Here is a 24,996-nt window from a genome sequence, read left to right as displayed (position 1 = left end):
AGAAAATATATAATCTCATCATCAATAGTCTTGGATGGATTCAAATCTTAGAAGTGATTCCTTTTAGGAAATATAAGAGACCATAACATGAATGGAGAGATGAGTTCAGATAAGATGAGTCAAAGTCTTACCCTTACGTCCTATTTAATGATGGAGAAATATATATCAATTCCGCATTCAAGACATAATAACTATACAAAGTATTTGTTTGTGCTTTCTTTAGTTAAAATTTAGGGTGCATGGAGAGTAGCTATGAAATTACAGGCTTTACCAGCCAGGGTAAAAGGTATCAATGTATCAAAAGAGGGCAGAAAACAAGAGTCGTTACTACTACATAATCTACACCTAAAATTTTTATCCACAAATAATGAAAGAAAAAAAAAAACACAACTTATTACCGGGAAAAAGAGATGAAAACAAAAAAGAAAAGAAAGCAAGAGTAATAATCAATGTCACATGAAACATGACAAAATCACAAAATATTATGAAAGATTTAGATAGAGATATCGATATTAAGAGTAAAAAGTAGACATTTTTTGGTACATCACAAATTGTATGAACAGAAGCCCTTTTACGAGGCTAGTTTTTGTCAAGGAAACTACCTAAAGATATATTTATTTTATACTTACCGGATTATTTCCAATTTGTTTGCTGCTTTTCTTCAACACAATGCAAAGATAACACTCACTTCCGTAGTTTGTGCGAAAGAGTATAGAAGTTTTTCAGAATTTACAAAGGGTAATCGAAGAGTGGCAACTCCTAATACTGTGCCCTCTCATCATTGAAATGCAGGCTTTCTATGCCTTTAACAGTGGACTCCAAATTCTTTCCGTTTGCTGGATTTCTGCCAGAGGCTGGTCGGTTGAGCTCAGATGATGTGATGGGTGAACTTCTTTGAGGGCCGGACATTTTTCGAATTGCACCTTGAGTAGATTCCATGGTGAGGGGACGAGAGGGCTCTGTCTCACCGCCAACGAGCGCATCACGGCTGCTGGATACAGCACCTCGCCTGTTAGATCCACTTGAGAGGAAGAAATTAGAACTTGGCAACTGCAAAAAACATGAATAAAATTTCATAAACAACATGGAAACTAGCCACAATATAGACATACCCTGTTGACCTTAATCAGTAGGAACTTTCATTTTGTAATAATAAGAAAAGATATACCAAATAAGGCAATCACAAAGTAAATCAGGAACAGCTACTGCACATAGACCACTTTCATTCTATTTGCGAAGAGATCATACATCACATGAATATTCAAAACTACAAACTCTTCATGCTGGTTTGAATACGTGAGTCAAGGAACCGATTTTGTTACTTTCTGCCAATGATTTTTACTATATTTCCTCATATTTAGATTTAATGTTACTTCAATAGTGAGTATCTCTATCAATTTTAGAATATTATCTATTTATTTAGCATGGACTAAATATTTAGGGATGCATAATAATGGGGAAGAGAAAAATATGAAACTTATGCGTAAACAGACCATCATCTTGGAACTTTCCAAGTGAAACATGCAAAATATAACAAACATAAATTGACCCAAAATATATAGTCGCACCATAGCATCTTTAGATCCAGTCGAGTCATTTATAAGTTGGGCTTTTTGTCTAGATAAGATTCCATCATTAGCAACAGGTCCAGAGTGTCTTCTACGGGTAGGATCTGATGAAGACCAACCAATTCGCCTACCATCTTCACCTACACAAAATGACAGAAGGTGAGTTGAACATCAAAATTAACAGGAAAATAATATATAACAGAACAACCAGGGGATCACTGAATCCTATGAAAGCACTCTTCAATATGACTGACTATAAATGCCTCAATCAAGGTAGAGAAAATGATGGATGAGAGATGTAAAGCGAAAAGAAAAGTATACCTGACTGGCCATCAGCATTCAAAACAGCTGATGGCATGCCAGAACTTGGTCCAGCAGCAGGAACCTGCAAGAGTCACTTCCAATGAAATAATCCAATCTCAACAATCAGAAAGTTAACACCACCTGATAGCACAATGTCACTTACCACAGCACGGGCAGGAGGAGTGGCAACTTGAGATTGTTGATATTTCAATATGGTCCAATCGAACACATAATCAAACTGGAATCCTGGAGCAAGAGGAGAAATTGCATATTAAGATAGACACTTAGTATTCTAGTAGTACACCAAAGATTGAAATATAAAAAGGAAAACAAGGTTCAAACCTTCACGAATGAAAAGGTCACGAAAAAGTCTCTTCAAATAAGCGTAATCTGGTTTATCATCAAACCTAAGTGACCGGCAGTAATGGAAGTATGACGCAAATTCTGAGGGATAGCCACGACAGAGAGACTGACCAGCAAGCAAAGCATAATCAGTTACAATTTTAAAATAGAAAGAATATAGATACTATGAAAGAAAACAATTTTTTTAGTCACATAGTAATACCTCAATTGAAGTAGAAACTTTCTTCTCACTGATTTTTTCATATTTCTGTTTCTTATTTCCTGCTTTTAGTCCCTGCCAAGGCAGACTGCAGAAATACCAAATAAAAGATTATAGGTGATAACGAAATATGAGAAATACAAAATAAGAATGGTGGGAAACAAATTACCTTCCTCTTAAAAAATACATAAGTACATATCCAAGTGACTCTAAATCATCCCTGCGGCTTTGCTCTATTCAAGCATAAAATAATATTTCAGGTCAGATCCATGGCTCAATAAAAAATAATCAAAGGGTTTTGAACAAGAGAGACATTTAAGGGCATACCAATTCCAAGATGAGTATTCATGCTAGCATACCTAGCCGTTCCTGTCAAATTCTTATTCTCTCTGCAGAGCAAACAAGCAAGTCAAATTCATAGAAACCACACAAGAATGTTGACAGCAAACAGCCATTATTTATAGATTTATGTGCTACTCTGTCACCATAAATCTCAACAATTAAATAGTCAGTCCGTCACGAGCAGCAATATCTTAACATTTCAGATATCGGTTTTCCCATAATAAAAGATCATTCTAGAATTCCAAAAATCCAAAATAATTTCATGTTGAACCTTCTAACCATGGTACATAAAATCAAATAAAATAAATAATAAGTAAGAATGATTGTAGAAAAGGAGACCTGTAAGGAATATGCTGATGTGTAGAAGTGTCCCTGTATTTCTTAGCAAGACCAAAGTCAATGATATACACCTACAGAAAAGGAAAATATGAAGAGGATACATCAATATACTATATGGAAGAATTTCCCTTTTTTCTAAAACATGAAGAATTAAACTAATACTTGATTCGCACGCCTCCCTAAACCCATGAGGAAATTGTCTGGCTTGATATCCCGATGCAAAAATGATTTTGAATGAACAAATTCAACTCGATTTATCTGCAAATAATTCAAGATTATGCCATTTTTAATAAAATAAGTGAAAGTAAATTAGAAGGATGTCGACTTAATAAGGTAAAACCTACCATCTGATCAGCAAGCATGAGAACAGTTTTGAGAGACAATTTCCGACTACAGAAATTGAATAAATCCTCAAGACTAGGGCCCAGTAAATCCATCACAAGCACATTGTACTCTCCTTCTACGCCATACCATTTCACATTTGGGATCCCAGCTGCCAACAAACCAAAAATAGTTTAAGCCGAGTGATTAACATGAAGTCAATGAAAAGCAAAGATCTCCAAAGTAAAAACAAAATTTCAGTATGATAGAAGATTACTTCCTCCTTGCAGTATTTTATACAGCTTTGATTCATACAGCAACTGGGGGTGCTTGGTTTTGACATTTTCCTGCAAAAGAAAGAAAACCAAGACAATAGCATGCTCGATCATACACGCATGACTTGTCCTTTAATAATTTAATTTTGCAACAGAAATATGCAGAAACCTTAAATTGCCATGCACTACAGCACCCCATAGCTCTAATATATCACTCTTAAGAAAAAAAAAAAAAACTAGTTCTGCATATTCATTCCTTCGAAAGTCACTAAAACATTACAATTCTCCTAATTTCAGCAGCTCTTGGAATTTTCTCAGCATCAACAAAATTATTACAACTTTACAAACACCAATTTCATTATTACTATTTATTCTTCAAAATTAAAATAGGTAGATCAGAGTACTCACAAGCTTAATCGCAACCTCTTCATTTGTTTGAATATTAGTACCTACACAAAAAATTTTAAAATAAATTAATCTGAAAAACTTAATCGGAAAATTTGGAAATTAGAAGTTCAATTATGTACACAAAAAAAAAAAAAAAAGAGAGGAGAGAAAGCTCACCGAGATAGATCTCTCCAAAGGATCCGCTACCAATTTTCCGACCGATACGGAACTTGTTCCCAACTCGAGGCTCCATTAAAGGTCAACCTCTTTTGACCAAAACCCTAAAAAGGTTTGGGAAATTTGAGAAGAAAAACGAAACACAAGCAACAGAGTTTGAGCTCTATGACTTGAAGAAGTAGGTCATGGAGTCGTTGTGGAAGAAGGGAGAGGACAGAATTGAGAAATGCCAAAAGAGCTGAGGGCAAAATTGGAAAAACAAGAGGACAGCTAAAAAAGAGTGTGCGACGAAAGAGGGAGAAAAGAGTGAAAGATGTGAGAAGGTTCGCCGTCACGCGCTCACCTTCCTGTTGCAGACGCAATCTCCCGTTTTCATTTCATTTATCAATACAGCCAATCATTTGATTCATTTCTTTTTTTTTTTAATTTTATCTTGTTTTATTTTTTATTTTCTGGGGCAGTACACAACCCAAATGAATGCGAAAAAAGCATTTTAGCCTGACAAAAAGAAAGTATTCTAAAAATTAAAACAACAAAGAATCTCCTTAAAGATATTGAGAATTGACAAAAAGATGGAACTTTTTTCGGTGGGAGAAGTATTTTTCGGTCCTTTATGGACCAAGTAATAAATAAAATTAATAAAAAATATAGGGGTTGGTTCACAATAATAAAAAATTTATAAATAAACTTCCATTTAACATATAGGACAAATTTAAATGTAGGGTTAAATTGGGTTGGAGTGAGGGCGAAGCCTAGGTTAAACGGTACACCAGACGGAAGGCAATGGGCGACATGGAAAAACTGTTGATGCAGGCACTGCGGTGGAGAAGTCGAAGGAGCAGTTCCGCAATGAGATCAATAAGCTTCTCCGCCAACAACGCGAGGTCACTCATTACTCTCTCGCCAATTACCACACCACTCTACTTCCATTCTCTCCGATTCATTCATCGATTCTGCTTCCTTTTTGTTCAATTTTCTCATATTACAGAACGGCTTCGTGATCCTCGAAGCCTTCAAAGGGGTCCCTTCTCAGCTCTTTGCCGACAACCCTTTCCTCCCCATGTCAGTCTCACTCCCCCTTTTTTTCTAGAGCAGAAAATATTATCTTTCTTATAATCTGAGTTTAGGGATTTGGTTAAATAGTGTAATTTGACATACAGAGAGACAGGAATGAACCGGAAGGTCAACCTCCTGTTAAACGCCGACTTTCTTCTGCGGTTGTCAGGGTAATAACATTATAATATTCTCATTTTCATGTAATTTAGTTCTTTTTGCACATTAGAGGATTAGAATAGATCATAGGAGGAAGCATATGATATAGTTTAAGTTGATTCTGGCTTATTAATTGATAAAGGTAGAGGAGGAGGGAGAATTGATTCAGGATGATCCTGCTCATGCACCGAAGAGTGTTAACACTAATGGGACCAGTGCTACTAATCGAATATCCCGCTTTCTGGTAACTAGAGTTTCACATCAATATTTTGTTGATAAAGGAATAGTTTTGGTAGAATTTCTGAATCCATTCTTTTTAACTGTTTATTCGGACTACAATATTTATCTAAATGTGACTTAATTGTATTATACACAGTTCGTTGATGCCGGAACGATGGTTTCTCCTACAGTCTATGCACGACGTAGTCTGTGTTATCTTATTAACGACATATATCAAGAAGCGCTGAACGATGCAGTACAGACAAGAATGATTTCCCCTGTATGGCACATTGCATTTTATCTTGAATCTGTTGTACTTGGAGGACTTGGAATGGAGAATGAAGCACAAGTAGCAATTAAAGAAGCTACAACACTTGAATCTAAGAGGAGTTCAAATGCTAAACAAAAGTGAATAAGGCTTTGTACAGATACAAACCTTTCTTGCTGATTTATGTTCTGCATGATGATGATGACAACCACCACCCCCACAAGATTAATTATTACAAAGATTTCATCTTTGAATTACACCATAGATCCACAACAACAAAGTTGAATGTGTTTTTTTAAGACTAATACTTTAAGGAACAGTGATTGGATTAGATGAGTGTTGGTTATGACACACCCCTTCCCCTTTTTTGTTGGGCTGGTTAGGATGTTCAATTTAGTTTATGATTTGATTCATTGAAGCATGGCTCCTTATTTCTGGCAAAATTTTTCATTTTTTTTCATTTTATAAAAGGTTGAAAGTGTGAAAAGTGAATAGCTTTGTTGATCATGGCCTTGTATTTTCATTTTTTTTGTTAGAATGCCAAGATATTGTGTTCATTTGTTGGTGCCTTGAATCTTGTGACATCGACGCTTTTGATTGAATGAAAAAAAAAAGGTTGGATGAGAAGTAAAAAATGGAATAAAAATACCTATAATCTCGTTACTTGGATGAAGAAAGTAAAAATATTTTTTCTTTTTATCTTTTACTTGATGAAAGGAATTGGAGAAAAAATAATAATATGTTGGTTGTAGAGAAAAAGAGTAGAGAGTATAAAACATAAATGATATTTTAACAACTATTACAATTACAGGTGAAGAGTACACACGAAGATAAGAGGATGATGGGAGAGCCTAGGCCTTTTCGAAGTCTTGATTCGTGGTTTACACACGAAGGTTTTCTTAGAATGGTCAATGAGGAATGGAGAAGTTTAGGGGCGATGGATTTCTCTTAGAAATTGAAGGCATTAAGGGGCCTTTGGGAAGATGGCATAAGGAAAACTTTGGTGACATGGATAAGAAGATCGCGAAGTTTGAGGAAGAGATTAAAAAGGTGGATGATATGGCAGGTAATGGAGTGTATGATGGAACTATTGAGGCTAGGAGGAAGGCGCTAGTTACATGCTGTGAGAGGTGGTATGAAAGGAAAGAAATACACTGGAAACAAATGTCTCGGTCTAGGCAAGCAAAGGATATGGACAGAAACATAAGGTACTTCCACCATATAGCATCAGCACGACGGAGAAATAATCGAATTGATGCTCTGGTAGTCAATGGCAGACTAGTAAGGAACCAAGCTAAGATCAAATTAGCGATTAAAGAGTTTTATAAAGAGCTGTATCATCAGGAGAGCTCTCCGATGTTGGGGTTCAGGGATGGTCTGTAGAAAGGATAACTGAGGAAGAATCTGCAACCTTGGAGGTGATACCATCGGCTGAGGAAATTAAAGAGGCAGTATGGGATTGTGAGTCGTCGAAGGCGCCAGACTGTGATGGGTACAACATGAACTTCATTAAGAGGTGCTGGGGTGAGATTGTGGCTGATTTTATGGCCGCGGTGGTGGAGTTCTTTCAGACATCAAGGTTACCAGCAGATTCCAACATTACATGGGTGGCGCTGGCCCCTAAGTTCATTGGCGCGAAAGAGATTAAAGACCTCAGACCTATTAGTATGGTTGGATGTGTGTACAAGGTTATTTCGAAGGTTTTAGTGAGGAGAATGAGAGCAGTGATGCCAAAGCTGGTAGGGGAGACTCAGAGCGCCTTCGTCAAGGGTAGGAATATTCATGATGGGGCTCTCATAGCGTGTGAGACGGTACACTGGCTTAAAAGGAGAAAAAAGGAGGCAGGTATTATCAAGCTAAATTTCCAAAAAGCGTATGACAGAGTCAAGTGGAGCTTTGTGGATTTTGTGCTGCAAAAAAAATGGGGTTTGGGTGCAGGTGGAGGGCGTGAATTATGGAGTGCGTGACCACAGCTTCTATGTCAGTCCTGATTAATGGATCGCCTTCTAAACCATTTAAAATAGAAAGGGGTTTGAGACAAGGTGACCCACTCTCTCCGTTTCTTTTTGTGTTGGTTGTGGATGTTTTGCATAGAATGGTTGGTGAGGCAGTTAGGAATGGACGTATCTTGCCTTTGGTGGTTAGTCGGGACAGTGTGGAGCTATCACACCTCCAGTTTGCTGATGATACAATTTTGTTTTGTCCCCCTGAAGACGAGACAATGAAGAACTACAAGCGGCTCCTGCGATGGTTTGAGTTGGTGTCAGAGCTCAGTATTAATTTCGACAAGTCCAGCTTAATTCCTATCAATTGTAAAGAACAGTGGTGCACCGTATGTGTTTGCTGTGGGGTTGTAAGGAGGATACCCTCCCTGTGAAGTACCTTGGAGTTCCCTTAGGAGCTAATCCGAGGCTAGTTAAGACCTGGAAGCCCATCATTGATAAAGTGGAAGAGAAACTAAGCCTTTGGAAGGCAAAGGTGCTAAGCAAAGCGGAAAAGTTGGTGCTCATCAAATCAGTCTTGAATAGCCTTTTAGTGTATTATTTGAGCCTCTATAAGATGCCGAAGGCAGTTGCTGAGAAGTTGATTTCCTTACAGAGAAGGTTTCTTTGGAGTAAGGAGGATGGGAGGAATGGCATGGCCTTGGTGAAATAGGAATTGGTACAGGCCCTGAAAAAGCTAGGCGGGTTGGGAGTCGGAGATGCTATGCTTTATAACACTGCCTTGTTGTTTAAATGGTGGTGGCGCTTTGCTAAGAATGAGTGTCCGCTTTGGAAGAAGGTGGTTTGTTCCTGTAATAATTTGAGACCGAATGAGTTACTGTCCACTCAAGTGTTGCCTACGGGAGGAGGCCCATGGAAGGATATTTGCCATTTGCAAATTAAGGAGCAACAACTCAGGGATAAGATGATCACAGGACTGGCTATGGAAATTGGTGATGGACGAAGGACTCGGTTTTAGGAGGATGTATGGTTACAGTGTGGATCCTTGAAAGAGCGGTTCCCTAGGCTCTTCTCTGTTTCAAACCAATGTGATTCGGTCATTGGGGATTGTGGGTTTTGGGATGGGCTAGAGTGGGTTTGGAACTTCCAATGGAGGCGTGAGCTATTCCAGTGAGAGCTAGACTTTCTGAGTCAGCTACATGAGACTTTGAGACCTGTCAGGCTAGTGACTACTAGAGAGGATAGGGTTGTGTGGAAATTTGATAGACTTGGCATCTTTTCGACTAACTCATTTGTGCAGGTGCTACAAGAAGGAATGCTATCCGAGGATGTCACCAGCTACAGCTTCACGAACACTATCTGGAAAGGGTTGGTTCCACCAAGAGTGGAGCTGTTTGCTTGGTTTGTACTAGTAGGCAGGGTGAATACTAAGGAGCGGTTGAGTCGGTTCAGGATTATCAGCCAGGATGATATGAGTTGTATTTTATGCACTAAGGATGTTGAGCATGTCGATCACTTGTTTTTTGGCTGTGAATTTGCTTGGCAGGTGTGGAGTGCTTGGGTAGCTGCCTTTGGCCGGCTTTGGTCTTGTCCGAGGGTGTTGAAGGACCATTTTCTAAGCTGGACAGAGGAACTGCATGGAAAAGAGATTTAAAAGCAGCGTCTGAGGTGCTTCTATGCGATCATCTGGCACATTTGGATGGAGAGGAATAGGAGAATTTTTTAGAATCAAACCAAAGGCGTAGAAGATATTATCCGCGACACCATGCTCAGCTGCAAGGAGTGGAGTGGTGCCCAGTTCTAGTGTTGTTGATGGCTATGCCAGAGATGACACGCGAATCTTTTTCTTTGATTGTTGTTTTTCTTTGGAGTTGTTGTTCTTTTTTGTTTGTTTGACGCTGTTTGCTCCACCTAGTGTGTTGAGCTCTTTAGTTTTCAAAAAAAAAAAAAAAAAACAGGTGAAGAGTACATATCTAATATTTTTTTGCAGTAAATTTGTTTTCCCTTTCTTCATCATACTTAAGGTGTCATAATGTTAAATATGCTGTTCATTCAATAATGATGAGAGTTTTTTGCTCACTTTACACAATATGAAGGTTGGTTCATAACGAAGATATACACTTGTGAATGCTTCATTTTATATAATAGACCACATGATCCAAATAAAAGGAGAGAAAAGTTAACAAAAGATAAACAAAATATTTATGCCATTTATGCCATTAGTACTGAACTTGAGTCGGCACACTTTCTCATGTAAAATGAGTATAACGAACATTTCTTGTCATTAAATCATTCTATTAGACAACATTAATTTACAGATGCAAATGGCTAAAAAGAAAACCTTAACTCAACAAGATGAATCAAATGTTTATGATCATAGTATGAAGATAAGTTCATGGATTCTCCTTGCCGTTGTTCAATTTCGCCAGGTGATTTTCTTGAGACTCTCTTTGATCCGAAAATGTACTCCTTCATGGTACTCTGAGCTAAAAGTATTTGCTTCTTAACCTGCCATTAAGATAACATAAACTTAAATAATAAGACTAACAGATGCTCTTAATAAAAACTGTAAATCGAACATTTTCTGAAGCTTTTGGGTTTTGAAAATCCAATTGTAGTAGATTAATGGATTGACATTCAGGCACTCTTGCCAGTGAAACACATAAGTATTAAGGGCTCAAACTATGCACTCTATTAACAAGGTTTATTCAGCGATACTTAAAAAAGTGACTCAAATGAAGAAATTAATTTTCAGAATACAACCAGAAAAGATGTTCTAGAAATAGCATTCTAACTACAAAAGACACATACTTATCTCTATTGCAAGGCCATAGTTTCTAATATACAAAGTTAGTTATTAGTGCAACATTTTACAGCTCATCCACAAGCAATTGCATGTACTTGCAAAAATGAAAGTATTGATATTTGATTATTTGAATAGTTTTTGAGAAGGGAACCATGCACCAGTAGAATAATCATGGTGGTCCAACTCCCAATTCACCAGTAGATTTTGAATAAAGTTTCAAATTGAAACTAGCATTCATCCAATATATATCAATTTGAATACCTCAAAAACACCCCTTTGCTCAAAGTTTCCCAAATAGAATATGATAATAACCAATACCAAATTAGATGAGCTAACCTGAGCTTTGTTTGAGACAAAAAATTTCAAATTGTAACCATGAAACTTGCAACTAATAAGTAATAGCCATAAACCACAAAATCAACTGAGAAGTTTGAGAAAAACTAGAGCATTTATCCCATAATAATAACAATAACATAGAAAAGGAACCAGATGAAGAAAAGGGTAAAGATTAAAGCTTTTGAATGACAGAAAAAGAAAGATTACAGACAGAGTCGAGAGAGTTGGGCTGAGGGCCATAATCAGCAGTCAAGAGGAAATAGGAAGCGGTGACAGTTGCAACAATGGTTATCCTTTTCACTAGCTTCTCCGTTTTTGGACTCAACAAACTCATTTTTATTCAATTTGATCAGATCCAATGTAATTATCTTCTTCGTTTCTCTCTAACTTCAAGCTTCAAGTTTCAAGCTTCAAGCTTCAAGCTTTAAACTCTGTGTTTGAGCTTAATTATTGAATTTTATTTACCTTTTATTTATATTACAAGAGAAAAGGTAATTCATTTCGTCAAAAAAAAAAAAAAACTAATAAACCGGGTCTTATCATTCCAATCCAACCAGACCAACCAAATTGAATCGGTTTACAATTTGATTAGGCTTTGGGTCAAATACATAATTTTAAAAAATTTTTGTACGGATGACATCCTCACTATTAAAATAGTATCTTTCTATTTGGTCCACCAAGGTTCGAAAAATACTTTTCCCACAAAAAATAAAGCCCAAAAAAATAGTCAGTTTTAACTAGTCAATTTGTGTTTTTTTATTAACAGAAATAAACTTTTACTTGCTTTTCTTTGTTCTCTAAAATATTCGTTTTTTAAATATATATATCGACATAAAGATTATAAAATAATAAAATATTGAAAAGAAAAGTTTTCAATTTTCATTTTAAAAAAACTGAATAGAGTAGATTCCATTAAAATCAGTTTAGTTTTTTTCAAGAATGTGCAAACAGTTATAAAATTACCTTTATGAGAATCCGAAATAAATGTACCCTTATTAAAATAGACATGTTGAATTAAAATAGATTTTTTATTTTAATAAATAAATAAATTATAATAATTACTAAATAAATAATTTAAAAAATATCTATCGAAATAAATACCTCTCTCTTATTTCATTTACATTGTAAACGAGATATATGTATTTATAAATAATTAAATATAATTTTTAAAAATAATAAAAAATATTAATGATTTAAATTGGACCAAACTCTTAAAAATAAAATATTTTAAATAAACATGTTAACATTTTCATTGAGTTCTTTTTGAGATAAGGTTATCTAAATTATATTTTAAATTTTTATGTATTTCCATGCAACAAACGAAATTATTTTTTTTACTAAAGATAGAGAGATTCGAACCCGCGACTTCTAAATAAGTATAGAGAAACTATGATTTTTTAAATTATTTATTTCAGTAATTATTATAATTAATTTATTTATTAAAATAAAAAATCAGAATTAAAAAACATGATAATATCATCTTTTATTATAATAAAAATTTTGTTAAGAATATTTGGTAAAATTACAAAGTAGAATTTCTAATTAAAAAGAACAACAATTTTTAGACAACAATGTATTTATACCGTGAATCGTATAGTATTTTTTTATTGTAACGTCTAATAACTTGTTTTTAAAAATAAAAAATTAAATATTTAAAATTTATTAAATATTATCTATTTATTTTTTTAATAAATTAAGCATAATTTCTATAGGATTCACCTTATTAAATAAATCTTTGGAAAATTTATTAGCTAAAACTTCTTATTCTATCTTTTAAATTTTATTTCATGACCAACACAGTAGTTACGTAGAATTGTAGATAGGTTTTTCATTTCATATACTTCTAAAATCTCTTACTTTATCTTTAAAGGGAAAATTATGATCTCTACATAATAGAAGAGTTTATGGTATATATTCACACTAACAATTTTATTAGCATTAATTTAATCCTTAAACACACTAACATAACATTCAAACTTTCAGTCATCAAAGTTGTCTTCTCTTTAATATTACGTGGATAGTCCTAACACTTAAGTTTATTGGACCCAAAGAGATTAAGAATTTCTGATCGATTAAGATAGTAGACTACGTATACAAAATTATTTCTAAAGTAATAATAAAAAAGATGAGATCGGTAATACCAGATTTAGTAGGAACGATTCAGAGTGTATTCGTGAAGAGTCAAAAAATACATGATGGAGCACTTATTGTTTCTAAAACAGTACAATAGTTAAAGATGAGAAAGAATAAAGCGGCAATCATTAAATTAGATTTTCAGAAGGTTTATGATCGGATAAAATGGAGCTTTGTGAATATTGTATTATAGAAGATGGGTTTTGGTTGGAGGTAGAGGGAATGGGTAAAGGAGTGTGTTAGTACTGCTTCTATGTCGATTCTGATAAATGACGTTCATCATCTAAACCTTTTAAGATGGAGGGGGTTTGAGACAAGTTGATCCACTGTCTTCTTTTTTGTTTGTTCTTGTTGTTGATGTTCTGCATAAGATGTTAGGGGAGGCAGTCAGAAACAGATGTTTTTCGCCTTTGCTAGTTGACAAGGATAATATAGAGTTGTCATATCTCCAGTTTGCAGATGACACTATATTGTTCTGTCCATCGGAGGAGGAGACCATCAGAAACTATGCCAGGTTACTAAGATGTTTTGAGGTGATGTCAGGGTTAAGTATCAACTTCGATAAATCAAGTTTAATCCTAATCAATTATGATCAGCAGTGAACTTACAACATGTGCAACTTGTTGGAATGTAAGGAGGCTAACCTTCCAGTCAGATATCTTGGCATTTCTATATATAAGAGCGAACCTAAGTCTGGTCAGGACTTGAAACCTGATAATTGATAAAGTAGATAGAGGAGAAATTTAGCTTATGGAAGGCAAAAGTGCTCAATAAAGCGGGTAAGTTATTAGTCTTTTTTAAATCTGTGTTAAATAGCTTGCCGGTACGATGTACTATTTGAGCCTATATAAGATGCTGAAATCAGTGGCAGATAAGGTGATTTCATTGCAGCGAAAATTCCTATGAAGCAAAGAGGAAGGTAGAAATGGATTGGCGCTGATTAAGTAGAAAGTGGATCAGGCTCCTAAAAAGTTGGGTGGGTTGGGGTGGGGGATGCCGTGGTTAGGAACACAACACTCCTCTTCAAGTGGTGGTGGTGTTTTTCAAAAGAGGAGTGTCAATTATGGAAGAAGGTTGTATGCTCTTGTTATAACTTGAACCCCAGTGTGATGTTATCAGTTTAGATTTTGCCTAGAGGGGATCCATGGAAGAATATCTGTCAGCTGCAATTCAAGGATAGTAATGTGAGAGAAAAGATGATTGCTGAGTTGTCTATGGAGGTGGGTGATGGAAGGAGAACTCATTTTTTGGAAGATGTCTGGTTACAAAGTAGTTCACTAAAGATGAATTTTTCGAGACTCTTCTCTGTTTCAAACCAAAGAGGATCTATTATAGGAGATTGTGGGTTTTGGGATGGGTTAGAGCAGATTTAGAACTTCCAGTGGAGGCGAGAGTTATACCAATAGGAGTTGGATTTAGTGGATCAATTACATGAGACTTTAATGCCTGTAAAGCTAGCATATGATGCACAAGATAGAGTTGTATGGAAGTTTGACAAAGAAGACATTTTTTTTAACTAACTCTTTTGTGCAGTGATGCAGTCAGAAACAATCCCAGAGAATATCACCAGCTATAGTTTTACCAGAACCATATGAAAAGGTTTGATTCCGCCACGAGTGGAGTTATTTATTTGGTTTGCTTTAATAGGAAGAGTTAATACTAAAGAAAAATTGCATAGGTTGGGAATTATTAGACATGGTGATAATAACATGTGCGTATTATGTAAAAAAGGCGTCGAACATATTCACCACTTGTTTCTTGATTGTGAGTTTACTTGACAAGTGTGGTGTGAATGGCTATTTAATTTTGAAAGGTTGTGGTCTGCTCCGGGTTCAATAAAAGAACACTTTGATAGTTGGACAAGTATTATTAATAGAAAAGAGGAACGCAACAAGTGGCTCATCTGCTTCTTTATTTGCCGTTATTTGGAACGTTTTGCTAGAAAGGAACAGACGGATCTTTAATAATAAAGAAGCGGGTGTAGAAGAGATTTTTCAGAAATCTTTGTCGCTATAGAGAGTGAAATAGCTTAGATCTCTTTGGTTGTTGATGGTTATGCCGAAAATGATACTAAGAATCATTTCTATTTATTTATTTGTTGGATGTTAATTTTTGAGATTTGGTTCTTTGTCGCTCCACTTTATTGTATTGAGTTTGCTTGTTAAAAAAAATAATTATAAAAATTAATTTACTAAATAGAAAAATTTACTAACTACAATTGACATACTTACCCACCATCCAAATATAATTTTAATTAGTTGAACTAAAAAAGAAAACTAAATTTGCTTACTAACGAGAGGTTTTTAATAATTAATAATTGCGTGACAAATTAATCAATCTTTAAAATCAACTCATTTTCTAAAATTACCATTCATGTCATCCAGAAATAATAGTGGTTTAATTTTAATAACAATTTTTGACCTATTAAATAAAAAACTGCTATTTACAACAGTATAAACATACTGTTATATATATCAACTTAATTTGAAAACTAGGATTGTTGTAAATTTAGCTTCCATTTTCTAACACCTAACTACTTTAGATTAAAAAAAAAAAAAAATAAGAAGTAACCTTCTAGCTAGTAAGCAAAACAATAAGACAAAACTTGGGACAATGATCTCCATGCTCTTAATCAATTGGTTCATCCCAGTTTGACAAATCACTTATATATATAAACAGTTAGAATGGGTTAATAAAAAGTCCCTAAAAAAAGTTACCCAAAATTGTGTTACAATAAGGAGGGTGATTGGGTTGTTGAACTGGTAAGTGTAGAATGTTGTTGTTGTTGCTGTTGCTTTATATGTAACTTTTCTTTAATCTGTCTTATCTTAGCATCAACTCTTGCAGTGAATCCAATCTTTGTCTCTTGTTTAGCCTTAGATCTCTCCCTCTTCCACATGTGTCTATCTTCAATATCCTTCTTGTAGTACTTAATCTCTTGTATAATATGATGATCCATGGGATTGAAACATCTTTGGATAGCTATGTGAGTTAGATATGGAAGGAAGCAAGAAACTGATATCAAGAACGTTGCTATCCAATAAATGGGTGCAGGTCCAAGAGATTCAACCAATATTTTATAGGCATTCTTGGAGTATGTTGGTGAAAGGGCACCATATAAGAAGAGGAAGATGTACCAAGTGGCTATGCTTCCCCAAACAAACACATGTTGAACCCATGTGAAGTGGCTCATTGTTAGGGCAATTTGGCAGTTCACGGCCCAAATGATGCTGCTGAACATTGAGGTGCCGACCGCGGCCATGTCGGCGGTTTGACCGTCGGACCGGAATGCTTGGTCGTAGAAGATTATGATGTTAAAGAAAAAGATGGCTATTGAGGAGTAAACACCATTGGCCATCCATCCCAGTATTCTATACCAATCAAAGAATAAATTTGTTGGTCCTTGCTGATACAGTGCAGGAAACTACAAATAAAGAGCAACAACAAGTTAAACAACTTATCAATAATAATAATAAGGGCATGTTTGGAAGTTTCAATTTTTTATTTATAAAAATTAGTAGTATTAATGTTTGGTATAATTTTTAAAATTAAACAATTTTTTTATAATAAATTTTTTTTATCATATTTCTTTTAAAATAAGTACTTTTAAAATTAAAAATCTAAATATAAAATAACTTATTTATAAAGTATGTTTAATATAATTATTTATTATTTAAATTATTTTTTTAAAAAGAGTTTAATTAAACTGTTTATTTACACTGGCCTAAATGGTTAAGGTATTCTCATCAATGAATTTGAAATTTTAGTACAATATAAAGTAAAATTTTAGTATGAGCAAAACTACATGGTGAACAAATATTATCATTTTTGGTAGCCAAATATTATCATTTTTTTATCAATACTTAGCCAACAATAATTTGCACTTATATTTTCAGATATTTTGTACACAAAAAAGTATATACTTTACATCTATATTTATTAGAGTTTTACACACATAAATCAATATATTTTATACTCATATATCAATATAAATTGTATCCACGTTTTTTAGAATTTGTACACATAAATTAATAAAATGATAATTTAGTATTTATTCTCGCCAAATGATGACAAAAAATACTAAAAATTACTGATCCCAAGAATTTTACTTTTAGTAAAGAATAACTTCAAAAAACAATACTATAAAGTGAATCGATCCATGCAGTTGTCTTCATATTATTCATATGAAATTGATAGTTAAAAGACGTTGATAATAATTTAGTCGAACATATTAAATTATTTAACAGTATTCAAGACAACTATATATAAATTTTTACCATACTATAATAATCCATTTTATTCAATATTATAACAGATTTCTAAACAAATTTTGTATAAACTAAAGATGAGCTTTTATTGATTTTAAATTTTGATGTATGTTTCTTCTAATTATATTTTAGATATTTTTATTTTTAATATTTCAAATGTTATTTTTTTATATTAAATGTTGGTTGTAATATTGAGTGGTAATCTTAGTTTTTAAAATTTTTTCTTTAGTATAATAAAAAATAGATCCATCTGATTTTTAGAATTCAAAATAAAAAAAACCCTTGCATAAATAAATGTATTAGATATAAAATTAAGTTTATTAAGTAAAAAGTACTATATTTAGAGAATTTTATTTTTTATTTTTCTTAATTTTTTTATTTTTAATAGTAAATTAATTTTTAAAATACGCAATTTTTTTTAGCATATTAACATTTGCATGTTTTTACTTAACATACTACTTTTTTAGGAAAAAATCATTTGTGAAAAAAATTTCAGAAAAGATAGATAAACCTGTAAGCAAACTTCTGATGGAACATCTTGTTCTAAAACTCCAAGTGAAATGACAGGCAAGGATGTTAGAACAACGTTGAACAATATCATGTACCAGTCATCATAAACTGATTGACCAGAGAAGCTTGTGAAGGCCTCAAAATAGAATATGGTTAGTCCAAATGCTATGTTCTTGTAGAAGAAATAACATATCTGCATAACAATTAACAAGTTAGTTCAGATTTGTGAGAATAATGATGAAATTGAATGTTAATAAATTACCATTTGTGCAATTCTCTTATAACACCAATGTCCATGGACCACGAGAAGTCTCTCTAAAAACCGAAACTGAGCAATAGCGAAGTCACTAGCCATCACCGCCTGAAATCAAGTTATATGAGCCAAGAAGTTTGATATTTATTTTTTGTCTTAGGTCTTAGATTTGTAGAATGAGAGAACATGTTACACTGAATATTGAACAATATTTTGAAGCGTTTAAAGTTATTATAATTAACCTGCATCCCTTCAACCCCACTGATTCCAACACCAATATCTGCTTCTTGAATCATGCCAACATCATTTGCACCATCACCTATTGCTAGTGTGGTCTTCTTGGTTCCTTCTTTCACTAACCTTGTTACCTGATGACCAAAGCTTATGAAATTAATTAAGTAATGACTTTAATTAATTTATTAAAATAAGAGATTAAATGAATTTAGGTACATACATACCAATGCCTTTTGCTTGGGAGAGACACGACAGCATATGACTGATGCACAATCAACGGCCAATGCAAGGAATAGGCGCTTCATATCATCTTCTAAAGCATAGGTCAAAGTTTTTCCATCAATAATTAATGCAAATGCAGCATGAGGATCCTTCTCTAGCTTTATCATTTGTGATGCATTCGTAATTTGGTTCAAAATGTTATCTTTGATGGCCTGCGTGCGTCAAATTAAAGAACTAGGCCTATCTTCATCAGATGAAACCCTTAAGTCCCTTAAAAAGAGACCAAATTAAAACTCTTTATCTAAATTGGAAACAAAAAAAATAAAGCTAAGGTACCTCTTTGGTGCTATCACTGGCCGGCATTGCATCTAAATTTGGAATAGTTATACAGATCTGCTTCATGCCCTGTCGTAGCAAACTGCATGCAAATCCAATGTTGATTGCTGTTTCCATTTTATCCCCTGTCAATACCCAGATCTTAAGGCCCGCCTGGGCAAGTTTGTCAATGCACTGGGGAACCTAAGAAATTAAAACAAAAAAGCTTGAACTTGGATTTGAAGCAAATATATATTATAATTTTAGTATATTAAAAATCAACTATCAAATCAATTACTTGGTTACATTTATTTATAGGAACAGAACATTAAAACAGAGACACAGACACATAAAATCGTGTTAAACAGATGAGACATAAACATAAATATCGTGTCTAAAGATATTGAGTTAGTATATTTTGTATCATCAAAGGACACAAAAACAAACAAGAAACACAATTTATTTTTTTTTTATTATTTTTCTTAATTTCTTATAATTATATTTTTATTATTATATTTTTCTTTTTAAATTTTTTGAATGAAAAAAAAAATTTAAAAAAGATTATCATAATTTATTTTAATTTATCACTAAATAGAATACAAAAACACAAAATTTTGTGTTTCTGTTCATTATGTCTTATTTTCAGTGTCTTGTCCTATCCTATTCTCAGAAACAAATGCAGTCTTATATAATATATATGTTATAATATAAAATACACATTAAAATGAATAAAATAACACATATATTATATATATATATATATAGTAATTAATTTGGTAAATAATTTAGTGTGTACATAATTTTTTATAATTTTAATTATTATTATAAATATAATCTAATTTAACAATCATAAAAAATTAGATTAGTAAAATGAATATAGAATATTTTAGATAATTTGAATGAGTATTGAATTAGTACCCCTTTTTGGAGCTTATCTTCCACAGCCGTAGCTCCAACAAGAATCAAGTCTTTTTCCATCATCTCTGAAACGCGCTCAAGTGTTGCTTCTCTATCAACGCCAACAGAAGTTTTGGCCTTCTGAAACTCATTGTTCCAAGCAGAGTATTCTTCCTCATCAAGCCTTTTATAAGACAAGGCTAGTGTTCGCAACCCGGCTTCTCCATATTCATTTAAATGTCTAGTTGTAGACTCCAAATACTTTTTTCCATTCTTTGCCAAACGGTCAAATATGATACTACATAAAACAATTCATGTCATCACCACTAAAAGAATAATATTAGAAAGGAATAACATGCATAACATGCTCTATAAGCTAACCTGTCAGCCCCCTTACACATAAGAATAATGTTTCCTTCTTCATCTCTCACAATCACTGACATACGTTTTCTTTTACTAGAGAAATCAAGCAAATTCAAGAGTTTAAATTCTCTGCAACGTAACAAAAAAAAAATTGTTAGAAGAAATTATAGAAAGAGATCAATTAATATTTTAATTATTAACTATTAATATTTAAGTGAAGTCTCAGTTTTTTTTTTAAATTTTAAAATAGCATATTATTATCTTAAAAGATTTTAAATAATTTTAATATTGTTCCAATATTAAGTATAGGTGAAATACTTAATATCGTTGAGATTTTAAAAAGGTAAGAGAAAACTTAATAATATTTATGTTAGAAGATATTAAACTTTATTTAATGAATAAATAGGTAGACAAGAAGACCAACATAGTAATAACAAGTTGAGAATACTTGCTTAGTTAATTACATTTTTTATTGTATAGGTTAGAATTTAGAGTTTTTAGTTGTTTAGTTTATTACGTTAAAAAAATATTTGAGAAATAATAAAAAATATTTAAAATTATTTTTTCATATTATTTAATTATTATTGAAATAATTAAATAAAATTAAATATAATAAATATGTAATTATAACTATTAAATTAATAAAATAATTTTAAATTATGTTCTTTTACATATCAATTATATTTGGGTAAAGTATATTTTTATTTTTAAGATTACAAATTTTTTTAAAAATATCCCTAATATTTAATTTTATTTAATGTTATTCTCCTAATATTTTCAATTCATTCAATTGTGTCCTTAACATTTTTTATTTATTTCAAAACTATAAATGTCTTTAATTTTATCCCAACATTTCACGTGAAATTAACATCAAGGGATAATTTTGTTACACCAACAAAAAACGTTAGGGATAAAATTATATACAATTAAATGATGAGAGTATTTTTTTAAAAAATTACAAATGTTATGGACAAAAATTATACTTTACCTAATTGTATTTTTATCGGTGAAAACTCAGGTGCAATTAACTTTACGTGAAGTTGATAATTGAAAGCCGTTAAATGATAATTTAGTTAAATATATCAAATCATTTAACAATTCTTAACTATCAATTTCACATGAAGTTAACTGAAACTGGTTTTCACCATTTTTATTGTTAAGTATCTCTTTTGTAATTAAGGCACAAAACAATATTAAATGTAGAAAATATAGAGAAACAATAATTTGAATTAACAATGTGAACAATGGTTTAAAATGGGAAAGTCAATTATAATTAAAATTTAAATTTTTAAATTAATTATCTAATTATGAAATTTAAACAATATGAAAAAGTATAGAGTATCAAGATATTATCTGTCAACTTATTGTCAATAATAATTAATATTAAAGATACATTTATTAAAAGACATATGTACAAGAAGATATATCCAAAAAATATATTTACAAAGACAAAGACATTTTCATTAAACACATTCGTAATAAAGACATTTCTATTAGACACATCTACAAAGATACGTCTATTAAACATAGACATAAATAAGAATCGACAGAAGTTGATAAAATTCTAGTTGGTTGCATAGTGAAATTAAAACAATATAGACTTGAGTTAATAGGACCTGAATTTTCATTATTTTTCTTAAGTATCTCTTTTGTAATTAAGGCATAAACAATATTAAATCTATTTAAATCTTTTTGAGACAAAAATATCAGGGTTGTAAACTAAAAAGAGAGACAATAATGTTGAAGAATACTAGAGATAGTGAGATACTGACTCACCTTTCAACGACTTGTCCAGGATTAGTATATTTTTCACGTATGAAAACACTTGACTGAGTCCTCCTACAAAACTCAAACCCAAATTCTCTTGCTGCAGCAAGAAAAGCACCTTCATCAGGTGACTCCGCTTCATATGTAAAACTCCCAGTTACTTCATTATAATCAGGAATGGCGGTATGACAAACCGCCAATATTCGAAAAAACAACAAAAGGTCATCAACGTTAGCCTCTTTTACCCAGTTTCCATTCATCAAACGATCATCCTCAAAACCAAACCCTTTTATTGGAGGCCTTTTTGAACCAGCACTCTCTGAACCACTATAATTCTCATTAACATCACTCTCCTCTCCATCTTTGTCAACCTCCGATGCCATTTGCTTCGCCGCAGCAACTTCAACATCGCTTGCACGAACACCGTACGCAACACCAGCAATGGAGCATTTCAAAAAGTCCATCTGGTTGCATGTCAACGTTCCAGTTTTATCAGAAAGAATGGTGTCAACTTGACCCAACTCTTCATTCAAATTCGAAGTTCTTGCATCAGCTGCAGTCCCAGTTTCTTCATCATACATGTGAATATCTTGGTTAATAAAGCTTGCTTGTAAAACCTTCACAATCTCAATCGAAACGTAAAGCGAGATTGGAATCAAGTATCCATAGAGAATCAGTGCAGTTACCAAATGACTCAACCCAGCCAATCCAAGCTTCTGTGGATCATACTGAACTTCAATGTTATCAGGCCTCAAGAACCACCAGTTTGGTGCCTTGTACTTCGTCTTTATCATGAACCCTACGGAACTCATAACCGAGATGATAACAAGAACAGCGAAGAGAATGTATATGATTAAATCCATCTTTTTTTCAATGGTGCTTCTTTTCGAAGGAGAACGTGTTGAATTCTGCATCACTTTTGTGTCATGACCAGTGAAAATCACAACTCCATAAATGTGATCAGTGTTTCTAAGCTTAGAATCACGGAGCAGAATTTGACTCGGATCAAGAGGATAAACCTGTCGTTCATAATCAAAGTTCCCAACGAAAGTGTATAAACTCGGATTCGGATCTTCACCTTGAATCGTTCCGGTAAAATCCTTAAAAGTTTCATCGCTATCAAGACCCAAGGTAGCTTCCAAAGATCTTTTCACCTTTAGATTCGTTTCGCCATCTAAATTCATTGTCTCAACGTAACAAATCCCATCCTCATAGCTTGATGACAAGAAAAGAAGATCCGCAGGGAAGAATTCATCTTTTTCTACTTTAACAATATCACCAACCCTAATATCCTTCCATGCCTTGGGTTCAAAAACACCGTTTCCGGTATGGTGATTCACTTTCCGGTTATTAACCGTGACATCCTGAAGGAACCTTCTAGAATCTTCCAATGCTTCCTTGGCCATACTAAGCCCCACTACAAACGCCAAAGGCGCGATCATGCTTATTGGGCTAAAGGGAGAGATTGGGAAGACAGAGAGAAGTGCCGCTAAAAGAAAGTAAATGTTAGCGACCCTTCTGAATTGTTCAAAGAGTGCGGTTGGAAGAAACGTGATAACATTGTATTTGGTTGTAGAAATGTCGTTCTTGCAATAGTAAGGGGGTTTGATTTCGTGAAGGTGTGGCTGGTTGCAATGCACGGTGCGTGTGTATCCCGCGCCGTGAAGCGCGTGGGGTTGGTCATCTTCTGTTGCACGGTTTCCGAGACATGCAAATGTGTAAAGTGCGCTTCTTCGAAGCCGTTCTCTTATTCTCTTGTGTGCCATTTACCCAAATAATGAACACGCCCGCTCTGTTCCCAATTAAAGCCTGACATAAAGGGGAAGAAATAACAAAGAAAAAAGTAATAATGTTTAAGAATTGATATATGAGACAAATTCATTGTAAAAGCATAAGAATGACGTCAAAAATGATCGATAATATTAAAGGAAAATTCATTGTAACATTATTCCAATATAATGAAAAACAGAAACATCTCATACAAGAAAATGATGGAAACTTGATAAATAAGAAAAGCGAGCGCACCAAATGGGAGTTGGCTTATTCATGTCAAGGAACGTATCCATAATCCATGCAAACTAAGAAATATGGCCAGGGTTTTACGATGAAAGAGAAAGAAAGAGACTCTGCGCACTGTCTCTTTCTTCTCTCTGGGTCTCTGTCTCTGTCTGTATCTTTGTTTTCTTCCTTTTTTTCTTTGTTTTCCTTAATTTCTCAGATGGCAGCAAGTTTCTGGGCCTCCTTTCTCTTCTCTATGACGTTTATCTTTTCTTTCTTTTGTCTCTCTGAACATTGCAACTATTTTTGTTTTCTGATTGTTACAAATTTTAATAACACCTTATTTTGGTTGTGATTTGAAAACTCTAGAATCTAAAAACACGTGTTTTTGTTCTCTTAGTTTGGGACTCGCATTGTCCTACGTAACAGCTCCCTAAACTGAGTACTACCAGCAGGTGAAACTAAATAACTAAAATAACCGATATAACTAACCAAATATTAAAGGACTAACTAACGGAAATATTTTATTGGAGTTGTGTATTGATTTTTAAGAGGGCACCTTTATTTATAAATTTAATATTTCTTATATTATTTTATCAAATAAGTTATTATGTATTCATCTATAAATATATATTGTTTAATTTAATTTTAGTAAATATTTTATATTTTAATATATATATTATACAATTAATTTAGTAATTAATTTTTTATATACACGTAGTATATAGTTAATTATTTATTATTAATTTTTTTAAAAAGAATCCTCATAATAAAAAATAATAATTCTGAATGTATAAAATTTAATTTTTATAATTTTTTTATCACTATTATAAATATCATTTATACTAAATCTAATTTCAATTTATAAAAAATATATTAAGTAATTTTTTATTGACAAACTTCATAGACTTATCAAAACCTTTTATTGAAAAATAAAATTTTTACCTTCTTAATTAACCTCATGTTTAATTAATAAAA

The 24,996-nt window shown here is 33.0% G+C and overlaps 2 protein-coding genes and 1 pseudogene across 3 annotated transcripts; all 3 read right to left on the bottom strand.

The window, feature by feature from the left end:
* Positions 1 to 482: 482 nt before the first annotated feature.
* Positions 483 to 4,682, bottom strand: LOC107617451 (casein kinase 1-like protein 2). 2 transcript variants are annotated; one of them, XM_016319210.3, is made up of 14 exons: positions 4,275 to 4,682; positions 4,119 to 4,159; positions 3,713 to 3,782; positions 3,459 to 3,607; positions 3,277 to 3,372; positions 3,115 to 3,185; positions 2,761 to 2,822; positions 2,603 to 2,666; positions 2,437 to 2,521; positions 2,214 to 2,340; positions 2,035 to 2,117; positions 1,890 to 1,953; positions 1,569 to 1,708; positions 483 to 1,050 (listed from the first exon to the last, which is right to left on the bottom strand). In XM_016319210.3, the coding sequence occupies exons 1-14, from the start codon at positions 4,348 to 4,350 to the stop codon at positions 760 to 762; spliced, it is 1,419 nt and encodes a 472-aa protein (XP_016174696.1). In that variant the 5' UTR covers positions 4,351 to 4,682; the 3' UTR covers positions 483 to 759. The 2 variants fall into 2 exon arrangements, with proteins under 2 accessions (XP_016174696.1, XP_020966354.1); XM_021110695.2 differs by having other exon boundaries at positions 483 to 1,009; positions 4,275 to 4,631.
* Positions 4,683 to 10,309: 5,627 nt separating this feature from the next.
* Positions 10,310 to 11,392, bottom strand: LOC107617106 (uncharacterized; annotated as a pseudogene).
* A 4,483-nt stretch (positions 11,393 to 15,875) lies between these two features.
* On the bottom strand, positions 15,876 to 23,786 carry LOC107614947 (putative phospholipid-transporting ATPase 4). The gene is made up of 9 exons (XM_016317072.3): positions 22,030 to 23,786; positions 20,272 to 20,382; positions 19,912 to 20,188; positions 19,015 to 19,197; positions 18,681 to 18,890; positions 18,465 to 18,590; positions 18,232 to 18,330; positions 17,971 to 18,162; positions 15,876 to 16,615 (listed from the first exon to the last, which is right to left on the bottom strand). Exons 1-9 carry the CDS (start codon positions 23,784 to 23,786, stop codon positions 15,920 to 15,922), a joined length of 3,651 nt encoding a protein of 1,216 aa, XP_016172558.1. The 3' UTR covers positions 15,876 to 15,919.
* Positions 23,787 to 24,996: the final 1,210 nt, after the last annotated feature.

The sequence above is a fragment of the Arachis ipaensis genome, chromosome B9 (assembly GCF_059453495.1).
Source record: "Arachis ipaensis isolate K30076 ecotype BB chromosome B9, ASM5945349v1, whole genome shotgun sequence".
NCBI lineage: Eukaryota > Viridiplantae > Streptophyta > Magnoliopsida > Fabales > Fabaceae > Arachis > Arachis ipaensis.
The sequence above is the reverse complement of the archived record's forward strand: the minus strand, read 5'-3'. Positions and strand labels throughout refer to the sequence as shown.